This window comes from Hypanus sabinus, chromosome 2, assembly GCF_030144855.1.
Source record: "Hypanus sabinus isolate sHypSab1 chromosome 2, sHypSab1.hap1, whole genome shotgun sequence".
Lineage (NCBI taxonomy): Eukaryota > Metazoa > Chordata > Chondrichthyes > Myliobatiformes > Dasyatidae > Hypanus > Hypanus sabinus.
Genome location: NC_082707.1, coordinates 130,211,243 through 130,225,857, shown reverse-complemented (window position 1 = coordinate 130,225,857; position 14,615 = coordinate 130,211,243). Strand labels below are relative to the sequence as shown.

General features: G+C 40.3%; 1 protein-coding gene across 2 annotated transcripts in view; it reads left to right on the top strand.

Annotated features, from left to right (window-relative positions):
- The first annotated feature begins 1,063 nt into the window (after positions 1-1,063).
- Positions 1,064-14,615, top strand: part of LOC132383848 (cysteine-rich motor neuron 1 protein-like) — a 224,707-nt gene continuing 211,155 nt past the window's right edge. For both annotated transcript variants that reach the window (XM_059955055.1, XM_059955049.1), the window contains exon 1: positions 1,064-1,640. In XM_059955055.1, coding sequence (XP_059811038.1) covers positions 1,295-1,640 — 346 coding nt within the window. In that variant the 5' untranslated portion in view covers positions 1,064-1,294. The remainder of the gene's footprint in view (positions 1,641-14,615) is intronic.

Genomic DNA, 14,615 nt, shown 5'->3' with positions numbered 1-14,615 from the left:
TTATTATTATTATTATTGTTATACTAATTTATTTTTCCTCGGCTCAAGCTGGTAAAACCTAAGATTTAGCCTAGCACTTCTCAATTGCTAGGAACTTTCGGACTATTCTAGTGTGTTTATTATTATTATTATTATTATTATTATTATTATTATATTTTGCACCCGCACAGTTTGTTGTCCTTTGCCACATTGCTTGTTTATCCGCCCTGCTGGGTGTGTCTTTCACTCCTTCTATTAACGTCCTTGAATTTACCTGGTATGCCCGCAAGAAAACGAATCTCGGGGTTTTATATGGTGGCATATAGATACTTTGATAATTTTACTTTGAACCTTTGTGGCTGCGCTGCTAGAATCTGACGCAGCGCTGCATTTCCTTCCCCTCCCCCCAACCCCACCCGTGGTACTCGACCCGCTGAGCTCCTTCAGCAGATTGCGTGCTGCCCCAGAATCTCCCTTCCAGTCTTCTGATGACACCCCCCTCGCTCTAAACTAAGAAACACCTCGCTGTTCCTGGTCAACATGAGGAGACCGGCCAGAGTGACAATGCGAGGCTGGAATACAATGGAATCAACAGTGCTCGGAGACAAAAATAGTGAAGTTAACCAAATGAGAGCAAGACCCTTTCCTAGAAACGATTTAAGCAATACCCGTGAGGATTATGTGCAAATGTCTTACATTTCTATCGCAACTTGGTTTTAATCATTTTCCTCGCTTATATTCTAATCCTTTATCCTGCTTCAGTGTAGCTGTTGAGTGAAACCGTGGTCAAAACGTGGCGAAACGCTGCAGGGACAACCTAAACTGCAAATATTTTTCTTCCTGTTGCTGCTGGGGCTGCAACCCCTCGCTGATAACAGCGTGCAGTTTAATTGCGGGTCGCCCCCAAGCGCGACCTCCAGCTGGCTGGGTGCCCGCCAGACGTGGGCTGCGAGCGGGGACGGAGGGGCGGCGGGGGTTGTCAATCAAGCGCGCGTCACGGGCCGAGGCTCAATCAGAGCGGAGCGCGCGGCGGGTTAGACACTCGGCAACAGGAACCCGAGTGCATTTGCACTCTGCCTCACTCACGCACGACTGCCTGAGCTGGGCTTGGTTAAGCACTTTAACAATAAGGACTGGAGCTCTGGAGTAAAGAGGTAGAGGGGGAACTCGCGAAAACTCACAGAAAACATTCTGAGTTCAATCAGCGTGGCAGCAGCAAGGACAATTGAATCTTTAAGTTGCAACGCGAAGTCTCTTGGAGCTCAAGGCATCCTTCAGGAGTTTGTTGTAAATCCTGCCGTTCTCGGGAGTTGTCATGCGGAGGGTGCGGCGTGACGGCGCGGGGCTGCTGGCGGTCTGCTTGCTGTGGTCTGGCTGCTGGGGAGTCGTGAGCGAACGGACACGCGACTGCCAGCCGTGCAGCCGGCAGCGGTGTGAGGAGCCGCGAACTTGTCCGGGCACGAAGGTGCTGGATGCCTGCGGCTGCTGCCTGGTGTGTGCCCGGCAGAAGGGGGACACGTGTGGCGAGCTGGACGCCAAGCTGGGCAAATGTGACACGGGTCTGTGGTGTGTGAATGAAAGCCTGTCCAGCATTGAGGAAGGGGAGGACGGTGACAGCAGCTCCGGAATAGACCGAGGACCGCTGATAGGAGTCTGCAAAGGTGAGCACTTTCTATCGCACTTTTAAAAATGTAATCTGCTTATTTTAAATGGGCACGATCATGCAGTGTCATTTTGAACATGATTGTTTTAAAGTACTACGGTAAAGCAGTTTTAAATTACCTGGCTGTCAAGTTTACTCACCTGAGAGAGAACGTTGTTGGGCGGATAACGCCACCAAATGGCACAACCTATCAAAAGCAAAGCAAATCTTAAAAACCAAACACAAGAAATTGTGCGGATACTGGAAATCAAAGTAGCACACACACAAAATGCTGGAGGAAGTCACCAAACAAGGCAGCATCTACGGAAAAGAGTATAGTTGACGTTTTGGGCGGAGACCCTGGGTCTTGGCCGAAACGTCGACTGTTTACTTTTTTGCATAGATGCTGTCTGGCCTGCTGAAATCTTAAAAACCATCCCGATGTCTCTCAGAATTCAGCAGGTTGCGTGTGTTGCCGTGGATTTTCAGCATCTGCGGATTTTCCCGTGTTTGGGATGTCTCTAGGCTTAGCTTCAAAAGTGTATTCTTTAATACATAAGGTGAAAGTAGTAAATTTTTTTAAAGGGTCAATCACGAATGGATGATGCTGCGAACCACACTTTTAACGTATTAGTGAAAGGTGTGGCAGACTTGCAGCACGTTAAATCAACAGAAAGAAAAACTTGTACACCACACCTGTTTAGTCGCAATGTGGTCTGTTCACGGTGTCCTCGTTAACGTTAGCCAAGATAAATACCCCGGGTTTCCACTGCTTCTCGAATTTGTGTTTGCAGAGTCACTTTCAGCGTAAGTTTTGTTTGTAGCTATAAGTTGCTTTAAACATTATACCCGCTAAGATTTCTGACCAGGGTTGCTGACAGCTGCTTCTTTCGTATGCCTCTTGGTGAAGTTCTGGGGATCATTCGCTGCCTCCTTTGAGACAACCGTTGCAATTGTCGCATTTTAATTAAAATAACTACAGAACAGTAAGGTAGAAATTTGGTCTCGAAAGCCTGCTCCTAGAAGGGTGCAAAGAAAACTGCACGATAACCCTTAAAGATCCCCAATATTCCTGTTGCATGGCAGCTGGTTAAACTGTTTTCACACCATGTGTGAATTGAACCAAGGCAGCAATCGGGGGGAAAAAAACACCACGTATTTTAGTGAGAGGGCTCTCACTGATGTAGCATTCTGCTTGTAAGCCTAATTCCTGTTCTATACACACTACAAAAATGTAAGGAGTAAACTTTCAGTTGTTAAAATTGCATTGTTAACTTCTGAAGCAAAAACTTTGGAGACAAAAGTGAAGTGAAAATAATGCATTTTTCGTGAGATAAGAATGCTCAATTTCTATAGCTGGCCAGTTTTGCAAAGGTGCTTATAGAGATGGAACTAGGGCTGTGATGCAATGTGTATTGGTAACTGTATAATAATGATTTTTTAAAAATGTTGGCACTAGATCAAAATTTCTTTTGTCATAGATTTTATGGAGAATGATTTGACAGTATATTCCTTTTCTCTTTGAAATCAAGATGAAGATATCTCACCACTTCATTTGAGTTGCAGTTGTTCTTAGGAACATAAATCCAAACTGCTTGCTTCAAGAACAGGTGGAGTTTATTGTTCTATCTGGGAAAAGTTCCTGATGGGATTCTGAATATTTGGACTATAATTTGCTGTAAAAGCAAAATAAACTTCATAATTTGTTTGACCAGATCTTCTGTGCCAGATCATTTATAAGTGGAATAGTAGAGAAGTGTGAGAAAATGTGATTAGAAAGATAAAAAGGGAAAATGACAAAGATTTAAAGTTCACATATAATTTTTAATGTCTGAGATACATAATAATTTATCACATAGCTAAAAGATGGTTGTAGTTTAAATAACAGGACTTAATATTTTTAATCTGCGGTGTGCTTACACAAAATAGAAAATTAATTACGATGCAGTTTAGTGATGAAATGAGAAAATGCCATCCTCTTTGTACCATGATGGCTCCCTTTCAGCCTAGATATTTAGATGATATATTTGCCTGATATTGTCATCTTGCTGTACACTGTCACTATCACATGGCAGCAAATTCTTCATGTTACAGTATGTTGGTTTAAGATAAATATTTTGGTATTGAGGAGGTTCTGAATGGAATGAAAGTAACCTTCACGCCAAAGTACCCTAAACTTGTGGATCATAAGGGAGTGCTCTTGTTTCCCTCAACCCTACAACAGAAGTGACATTGGGGGAAAAATTATTTCCTGTCTGAGCCTCTCTTCAACACAGGATTAACCAGGCAGAAATAATTGGAAATTCTCAGCAGACCAGGCAGCAACTGTAGATGTAGAAACAGGATTGATATTTCGGGCCTGTAACCAATCGGCGGGGGTGGGGGGGGTACCTCCACAAATGTTGCCTAACCTGGTCAGTAGTACCAGAGTTTTCATTTATTTTGGATTTTTTTTTTGGATTATTTTGGATTTGTGGTGTTTTGTATTCCAGGTTCAGCACCATTTTCTTTTGCTTCCCCCCCTCACCCTCCCTTCACAATCTTTTCCATCTATTTAAATGTTTATAGATCTCTTCCAGAGAGATCAATTGTGATTCAGCAATCCCTCTCTCACAGCCAGCACCACCAATACTTGTGTTATTCAGTCTGCTGATCTTTGTTCTTACATTTGCTTTGCACTCTCCAACCCTCACTTTCTCTGCAAATTAAAACAAGACACTGAGCATTTTGTAGTTCTAATGAACGGCCATTGCCCTGAAGTGCTAATCCTAATTTTCTCTCCACAGATACTCTCTGACCTGCTGAGTATTGCCAGCAATTTTTTTTATTTCAAATATATCGTATTAACTCTAAAGTGATCCTGGATGTCTTGAGGTCATGAAAAAACTTTATAGGAATACAAGGCCTTGTAGTTGCAGTTAGATTTACAGTGATAAAATTAACAACTGTTTTGCACTGGTCAACAAAGTTACCTTTTCTAATTGGGTTGTAAATCACAATTGAAATGCAAGCAGAGATCAAGCTATGCATTCTTTGATGCATATGCCAGTAGAAGTTTTGCAGAAGCATGTTCATATAGCATAACAATTCCCCCTGAAGCTAGACATTCTTCAGCTCACCCCCATCATCCCTTGATGGATTTTACTCACCTTCTTACAGTAAGTCAATAAGCTTTCCAGCTGTCAGGTTCAAATGGTTTCTGTGTTCAGAGGTATTTTTTATTATTGCATGCTCTTCTGAAGGATTGATTCCTAGTGTTAGTGATTTGACCCACCTGGTGATGACCTTTCTTATTGCAACCTTAATTTATTTGTTTCTGAGTTTAAATGTTTTTGAGCTTAAGCTGCAGAGAATAACAGAACATGGATGAAAGAACAAGCCAATATCCCTGTCTAGACTAGACTTTGAGATGACAATAGAGAGTAGGGAGTATCCTCTAATAGTAATTGTGGGATATGTACTTCTCTGAAGGTACATAATAGATTGAATGACTAAACTGGATTACTTAAACAAAGTGGAATGTATAGCACAGCCTGCATCTTTTTCAGAAAATATCCATTTAACCCCACTTACCATTTCCCCATGGCCATGTCATTTTCTTTTTTTAGTACAATTAAAAAGGAAAAGCTAAAGATTTGATGTGATTAACACAGCATCACAAAAGATTTTTTTTTTAATTCTGGTAGCTCCAATAAGTCTCGAGGTTGGGGGATGTCCAGAATAAATGTGAAATGTTACATGATAGCAGATGGAGTTGAAGATCTGTTTAAGTTCATTAAGACTGACTACAGTTTTAATGATTTTTGTTAAAACAATTAACTGAAATCCAAACGCCCGCTTACTTGTCTCTGGTCTTCTGCTTATATTATGAAATTCTCAATTCATACATAAAACATAAGAAGTACTCATCCTTCCGGCACCTCATTTGTGATGGTTTCTGATTATTTGAGTTTTCTCTGCCATTCAGTATGATTATTAGGTAATGCTATATCATTTTGCTATACAATTATGTCTCTCAAGAATCCCTAATATACATATTGCCTGAGAATTTGCATTCTTCTCTTGGAAGGCACACTAGCACTGCCAGTAGAGCAGCTGCCCTGGACTCTGTCTGGAGAATGCACATTGTCTGTATGTGACGTACTTCAGTTTCCTTTAACTGCCCAAAACTATGTAGATTAGTAGGTTAATTAACTCTTATAGACTTCCCCCAGTGTGACCATTAGAATACGTTGGGGGAGAGGGCGGGTGGGAGTTGCTGGTGAAGAATGGGGCTGGTGTTGATGAGAACGTAAGGAGAAATTTTTTTTTTAAAAAAGGAATAATGTAGGATTAGTGTAAATGGATCACCCATGGTCTATACAAATGTGCAGCATGAAGGGCCTATTTCTGTACTGTATGATGCTTGACTGTAGTGAAAAATTATTTTTATCTCATTCTTAATGACTCCTCCCTTACCCAGATACAATGATCTTGCAATGCAAGGTCTCCTGTTGGAGAAAACTATCTCTTATTCAGTTAATCATGCTCAGAGAATTGTATTTATCAATGTAATTACCAATCATTCCTCCAAATTCAACTGAGTATTAGTTCATTTACATGATTTGTTTTCCAAAGGACAATTCCCATATCCTGCATGTCATTTGTTGTATCTGTGTGGTATTATCCCCAAGACCAGCTTCTACCCTTTCGTAAACCAAGACTCTACAGTGTAGTCTAATTGCTGTGTTACTAAGGCCCTGTATGAATGCAAATCAAATCTTTATCCAACCGCCTTGTACAGAAAGAAATCTCGTAATTTTTCATCCCAATAGCTAACTAACCACGTTAATTTTCTGCACTTTGTATACCAGAATACTAAGATTCCATTATATATCATTGCTTACCAATGTCTTTGCATTTAAATGGTATATTTTTGTTATCTTTCAAAAAAATCTGTAATTTCCAGACATTACACCTTCTATTAAACATGTTTCAATATGTTTATAAACACTAGAAAACTTTTCCTGTCTCCTTTGCAGTTTATTTTCTCATCAGTGTTGGGTCTACATTCTCTACATAATAACAAGCTCCCATAGTGCTACTGAATTCAAATGCCTAATTTACGTACAAATGTTCAGTTTTACAAACAACAGAATTAGATTTTCTTTTCTCCCTCCACTTTTACTGATTGTTGTTATCAGTCTTCTGTTAGTTTTATGCCATTCGTTACAATGCTGTGGAGGTATGTTTACCAAATTGAGTGATTTTCGACAAAATCAATTTATGGATGTCTGCAAAAATGGAATCTGTTTGTTACCCAGGGATGGCATGTAGATTTGACTAATTGAGACTGGAGTACTGATCTAGAATATATGCATGAAAATATCAGATGGGAAATAAGTTCAACTATGGTAAATCCACCTGCCAACAAGCAGCCAAGTGCCACTCACACACAACCAGTTGAAGAAGGAAAGGAATATATACCATGGAAACAGTATCCCAGGAGAGAGTCATGCTATTAAAGACATCAGTGTGGAAAGAAAAGGAATGTGATACCATTCACATCATTTTAAGATGTTTGTCCGTTCCGCTTTGTCATAGGGCTGAGGAAAATTACAGATTTGAATGGTGATCCCACAATTTATTGCAGTATCTTTTAATTTCCATTGCATGAAAGTGTGGTACTGGTGGTCAGAAAAGTATTGTCATAGCCCACAGGTAAGTGGCAAGATTGATGAGAAAACACATGCTTATCACAATGTATATTTACATAACGTGGTGTGCTGTTCCTTTCCACACCTTGTGGTGCATCAGGCAGCAACCTTGCCATTTCTTTTGACTGTTTTGCTAACTCAACACATTAACCTAGCATGGATGGAAAGCGTGCAAGGAGCCGGCTGGATTTGAACCTGAAACCTCTTGCCTTAAAGTCCAGTCTGGATGCCATTACACCACTAGCAGGGTACTTAATGTGGCACATGCATTTTATTTTGAACATGACCTGAATGGCAAAAGTAGAGTTGATGTTAAAGCCAAATAGATTTATATAAATGGAGTAGAAGAACAATTTTTACATGGTATAGAGTACCTGGGAACAATAACAGCCTTTGGTTACTGCATGCATAACAAAAGTTTTTCACTATACCTTGGTGCAAGTGACAATGATAAACCATGAGTATTTACCAATTTATTCTTGCTAGCCTTCTACAAGTATGATAGTGATACATGATGGCACTTTCTTAAGTTGGATTTCATTGTAATGTGACTTCAAGAATTTTTTTCAGTAATTCAACTGCCAAAACATTTAACATACTTAAAAGTGTGAGTGAGCAATCACACAATTAGTAACATAAATATTTCTTTTCCAAAATATGCATTTCTTGTCCTTGTTAAAGCTGGAATTGTACTGATTTAATTTTCTGTCATCAATACCAAGGAGTTCATTGGATTCTGGTTAATTGGGCCATAGCAAATTGGGACAGCCATTTATTTGGGAGAACTCTTCAAGATCAAAAACAAAATGAGAAAATTGCTGGGATTCCCTTCATTTATTTCAGACACCATGCCATAAGATTAGGAGTAGAATTAGGCCACTTGGTCCACTGAGTCTGCTCTACTGTCTCATCATGGCTGATCTGATTTTCTTCTCAACCCCAACCTCTGGCCTTATCCCTATATCCTTTCATGCCCTGACCAATCAAGAATTTATCATCCTCTGCCTTAGATATACATAAAGACTTAGCCTCCACAACTGCCTGTGGCAAAGAATTCCACAGATACACCACTCCCCAGCTAAAGAAATTCCTCCCCATCAATTCTGAAAGGAAGCCCCTCTATTCTGAGTCTGCGTTCTCTGGTCCTAGACTCTCCCACCATAGGAAATATCCTCTCCACATCCATTCTAAGAAGACATTTCACCAATGGCCCAGAGCCATCAAGTGCTCTTCATATGACAAGCCATTCATTCATGGAATCACTTTCGTGAACCTCCTTTGAACCCTCTCCAGTTTCAGTGCATCCTTTCTAAGATATGGGGCCCAAAACTCCAAGTGAGGCCTCACCAGTGCTTCATAAAGTCTCAACATTACATCCTTGCTTTTATATTGTCACATTTACCTTCCTCACACAGACTCAACCTGTAAATTAACCTTTAGGGAATCCTGCACAAGGACTCTCAAGTCCCTCTGCACCACAGTTTTGTATTTTCTCTCAACTTAAAAAGTAGTCAACCTTTTATTTCTTCTAACAAAGTGCATGACCATACAGTCCCAACACTGTATTCCATCTGTCATTTTTTTGCCCATGCTCCTAATCTAAGTCCTTCTGTAGCCTCTCTACTTCCTCAAAACTACCTGCCCCTCCACCTAACCTCCTATCGTCTGCAAACTTTGCAACAAAGCCATCAATTTCATCATACAAATCATTCACATAAAATGTAAAAAGCATTGGTCCCAACACAGACCCATGTGGAACACCACTTATTGATTACTGGCAGCCAACCAGAAGGACTCCCTTTATTCTCATTCTTCACCTCCTGCCAATTAGTTACTGCTTTATCTATGCTTTATCTAAGCTTGTAATACCATGAGCTCATAGCTTGTTAAGCAGCATCATGTGTGGCACCTTGTCAAATGTTTCTGACAATCCAAGTACGCATCATCAACCAGTTCTACTTTGTCCATCCTGCTTGTTATTTCTTCAAAGAATTCCTACAGATTTGTCAGGCAAGATTTTCCCTTGAGGTAATCATGTTGACTCTGGCTATTTAATCATATGCCTCCAAGTACCCTGAGACCTCATCCTTAATAATTGACTCCAAGATCTTTCCAACCACTGAGGTCAGACTAACTGGCCTATAGTTTCCTTTCTTCTACTTCTCTCCCTTCTTGGAGTGGAGTGACATTTGCAATTTTCCAGTCTTCTGGGACCATTTCCAGAATCTAGAAATTCTTTGAAGATCACTACTAATGCCTCCACAATCTCTTCACCACCTCTTTTGGAACACTGGAATGTACATCATCTCATCTAGGTGACTTGTGTACTTCATACCTTTCAGTTTCCCAGGAACCTTCTCTCTAGCTAAGGTAACTTCACATACTTAATGACCCCCTGACACCTGGAACTTCCTCCATACTGCTAGTGTCTGCCATAGTGAAGACTGATGCAAAGCACTTATTCAGTTTGTCTGCCATTTTGTTGTCCCCTATTATTACCTTTCCAGCATTGTTTTCCAGTGCAATATCCATTCTCACTGCTCGTTTACACTTTATGTATCTGAAGAAACTTTTGGTATCCTCTTTAATGTTATTGGCTAGCTTACTTTCTTATTCCATCTTTACCTTAATGACTTTTTTTATTTGCCTTATGTTTGTTTTTAAAAGCTTTCCAAACCTTGAACTTCCCACTAATTTTTGCTTTATTGTATGCCCTCTCTTTGGCTTTTGTTGGCTTTGACTTGTTAGCCATGGCTATGTCATTTTTTCCTCTAGAATACTTCTTCCTCTTTGGGATGTATATATCCTGAGCCTTCTGAATTGCTTCCAGAAATTGCAGCCTTTGCTGCTTTGCTGTCAACCCTGACAGTGTTCTTTTCCAGTCAATTCCGGCCAGCTCCTCTCTCGTGCCCCTATGCTCCACTGTAATACTGACACATCTGACTTTAGCTATTCCTTCTCAGATTTCGGGGTGAATTTGAGCATATTATAATCACTTGCCCCTAAGGTTCTTTTCCTTTAAGCTCTCTAATCAATTCGGTTTGAGATACTATGCTGTTTCACTGGGGCAAGAGACTTGTTGCTGAACAGTTTCTGATTAGCAACAATCGCACACACTTGTGTGGCCATTAGACATTACACCATGCTTTGAGCGAACGGCTTTTAAGTGCTGTCAGTTGCGCGCGTTTGTGTTCAAAAAAGCAGTGATTTTTGTCATTGATATAGTTGGTGAGAAATAAGATTCCAAACTGTTTTCAAACGTTTAGGCTTGGCGGTGCCAGAAATGGTGGGGGATGAAAATGAAATGGTTTCATGAATTCAACAAGTTAGGAACTATGAAGAACTTGAAGGTTGAAATTGAAACGAAGATTTGGAGGATGCAATTGTCAATAGCATTGTATGAATCAATCCATTATCTGCAGTAGGAGTCTACTTTGATCTTTTTGCCTACTCTGGATGAATTCCTCCATTGATAACTTTTCAGAACTAATACAGTTTTATACTACTGTAATAGTATTGATTGTGCTCTAATTTGTTCTGTATTTTATTTGAATACATAATTTTTTTACTGTTTGTCCTTTTTTTACATACCTTTTTAACTATTTCTGTGAAACTTCAGCTAATCAGGGCAGCTGCCTTATTGAGCCAGAATGTATTGGTCATGATGTGTCCCAATAAACCAGAATCCACTGTATTTGAATTTATAAATGCACAATTAAGTTTGTGACTTAGCATGTTGGACAGCAGAATATGGGTGTGGTAGCATAATGGCTAATGCAACACTATTAAAGCTTGGGACATTTCAGCGTTTAATTCCGGCATGGTCTGGAAGGAGTTGGTATGTTCTCTCTGTGTATTGTGTGCGCTTCCTCCAGGTCCAAAGAAGTACCAGTTAGTAGGTTAATAGATCATTGTAAGTTGTCCTGTGATTAGGCTAGTGGCATGGTAGCATAGTGGTTAGCACAACGCTTTACAGTACCAGCGACCCGGGTTCCTTTCCTGCCGCTGCCTTTAAGGAGTTTGACCACACGGGTTTCCTCTGGGTGCTGCAGTTACCTCCCCCAGTGCAAAGACCTACTGATGGGTAGGTTGATTCGTCATTGTATATTGTTTAAATTGGGGGATTGTTGGGCTTGACAAGTCGGAAGGGCCAGCTCTGCACTGTAACTCAATAAATAAAAATAAACAAATCACTGGGTTGCTGGGTTGGCAGTCTAAATAATAAAAAAAAATTATTGTGAATTAGAGCTTGTGAAAATTTGTGTTGTTCTTAATCCGAGTTGCATCATGCCATGTTCTCACACCATGCCTGTGTTCACCAATCCACAGTAGCTGCTGGTTGATTAACACTGGAGTTACTTTTTCTTTTCAAAATCTATCCTTGCTTTTATCAGTTTTGATGGCCTTGCTCTTCATCGTCTCTGAATCTTCTTTCACTTTTCCAATTTTAGTAGATGTGGCTTCATCTGTTTCTCCACCTACCTTTGCCTATTTATTAGATCCTACTTGGAACCTATACATTTGGTTATCATCTTCAGCATTTTGTGCTGCTGTTTGTGTCATAGTGCAGGGTCAGCGAAGAGCCAGAGGTTGGATGTTGGTGCATCTGTCCTCTTGTTCTGCTGCTTGGCATTGAGTCCAGAAATGAAATCCAAATATCCTGAGCTAACAAGGCAATTGTAGACCCATCCACCCTCTCAAATGGTGCATGTTGAATGATTTGATAAATTTAAATGGGATCATTGACCTTGGTTGAAAAGGTAAGTTGTTTATTCCCATATATAGATGCTGCCTGATTTGCTGAGCTCCAGTGCATTATGTGTATTGCTTCAGATTTCCAGCATCTGGATTACCTCTTATGACAAAGGTAAGTTGTTCATTTACCAAAAATACTGTATTAAATAAATTCATTCCTTTTAAAATTGTTTCTTCATCAAAGGCATTTGAAAGCTGTTCATGAGCAAAGCCATGCAAGGAGCAAGGCCTCAGCCCCTGTGGCTTGCGGTACGTTTCATGTATTGGAGTGGAGAGAAGGAACAAGGAAAGCAGAGTTCTAGGATAGAGGGTGGTTGCAGGGGTGAGGTCTGTTGTAACAGGTGTAGTTGTTCGAATAGTTTGGGGATCAGCCACGCTCAGACATACTACACTGGACTACAAAGATTTTGCTTCCTGAATACTTTTGGGTGTATCTTATAGATTTTGGGCTACTGAACCATGAAAATCGCCATGAAATTTCCCTAGGTTTTAGAAAGGCTATAAAAGCCACACACACTTGTACACTGGTTTCTGATCACATTGATGTACATGCTCTACGCTCAGCATATTCTGTGTACTTATTATAATTAAGTAAGTCTATTTTCAGGAATATTTATTGCAATAGCTGTGATACTTTTATATTGCAACACGTACAACATGCTGGAGGACGGGCAGCATCCATGGAAACAAACAGTCAATGTTTCAGGCTGAGACCCTTCGTCTGGACTGAAGAGGGAGGAGCAGGGGCCCAATAAAAAAGGTGGCGGGAGGGTGGAAAGGAGAAGGCTGGTAGGGGCCAGGTGAAAAACCAGTAAGAGGAAAGATCAAGGGGTGGGGGAAAGAATGGGCAGGAGAGGTGAAGAAGGAATGTAAGGGGAAAGCACTATGGGTAGTAGAAGAAGGCGGAATCATGAGGGAGGTGATAGGCAGCTGGAAGAGGAGGCAGAGTGAAACTGGGATGGGGGAAGGGAGGGGGAGAGAATTCAATATTCATGCCAAGGGGCTGGAGACTATCCAGACGTAAATGAGGTGTTGCTTCTCCTGTTGGTTCACCCTTCTGAATGATGTTCTCACGTCAGCCTCAGAGACTAAAATCGCAAGGTCATCAGGGTGGCTTTGGGAGTTTGTGAAGGTCCCTCCATATTTTGACGGACAAGACAAGCATAAAAGACTTTGAGCTCACTTTGGAGCGAATTGTTGTTGTTGTCACCTATGTTGTTTGATTTGACTTTGTAGGAGGTAATAGCATTCAAGCCCTGCCACAGCTGTCGAGCATCCTGCAGTGATTCACGTTTGGTCTAGAACCACCACTTCACACGTGATATGGCTTATTGGAGATTGTATCTGGGCCTCTTGTGTCACAGCTGATTGCCAGATCTAAATGCCACTGATCTGGCCTTCAGCTGATTGCAGCTCTCATGTATTAACAGGGAAGGGGTAATGCTAGAGAAATACTGAATTTCTTCATTAGCCTCTTTCCATCAGTCACTCCCCTTTTCCTCCATTCCTCTTCCAAACACACAGAGAACACAGCTTGAATTGTATAATGCTTCCAATGTAAAAGAAAAGTTCACAAATCAGTTTTGGAAAAGTATGTTCTGTTTACTGATGAGCTCTATCTATGTTGCAAAAAAAAAGGACAAAGTTTAAGATCTAATCATTTAAATAGATAAATAACAGTTCTGTTACCTTGGATATTCTTTTTCAGGAATTTGTACTATAATAAGACACTTTATTTCTCTCTTTGTTTCTTATGGGCTGGGGGGGGGGGGGGGTGGCGCGAGTCAGTGACTGTCTCATTGTGCATTTGAAACACCACAAAATGAATGAGCTATTTTCTGAATGACTTGAAATAATTGGAACAACAAGAAACTTTTTATTTCCTCATACATCAGTGCTTCTAATATAAATGCTCTAAGACTTTGGGGTGGCATGAAAGTGGTTGAAGGAATGACAGTTAATGCAAAGGAGAGAGGGAATGAAGCTTGATACAGAAGTATCCTATGCTGAAATGTACAGCCTTTATAACAGCTTCTCTTTGATTTTGCATTTTTCCTGCTAACGTGTACTTACAAGACATATTACTTCAACTATTTATGCACCTGGGGAAACTTGTTAATAAGCAATACTAATTCATTCATTCTAAACTTTTAACAACCAGTACCTTGTCTGAATTATGCTCCAGTATTGCAGTTTAATCTCTGTCCAGTTTTGAATGGATTTGTGCCTACCTTGTAAATTTATCAAGAGATCTTTTATTTATTAGACATTACTTTCTGTTTCCCCTCTTTAAAATTTAAAAAGGTAGAATTAAATAATGGATGCTTTTGTTAGTTGCTGAGTAAAACAGAGGAATAATTTCAAGACATTAATTCATTGACAGATAAGTATGAGGTGATTTTATTATGACTTTGTGCCAATGAAAAGCAAACATTTTGATATCAAAGCTGGTCAATACCAGGTCTTTGACTTTGTGTTGAAGGGGAAATGTTCATCATCAACCTTAAAGTAAGTTGCCCAAGGAGTGTCCATTGCCTCTACTG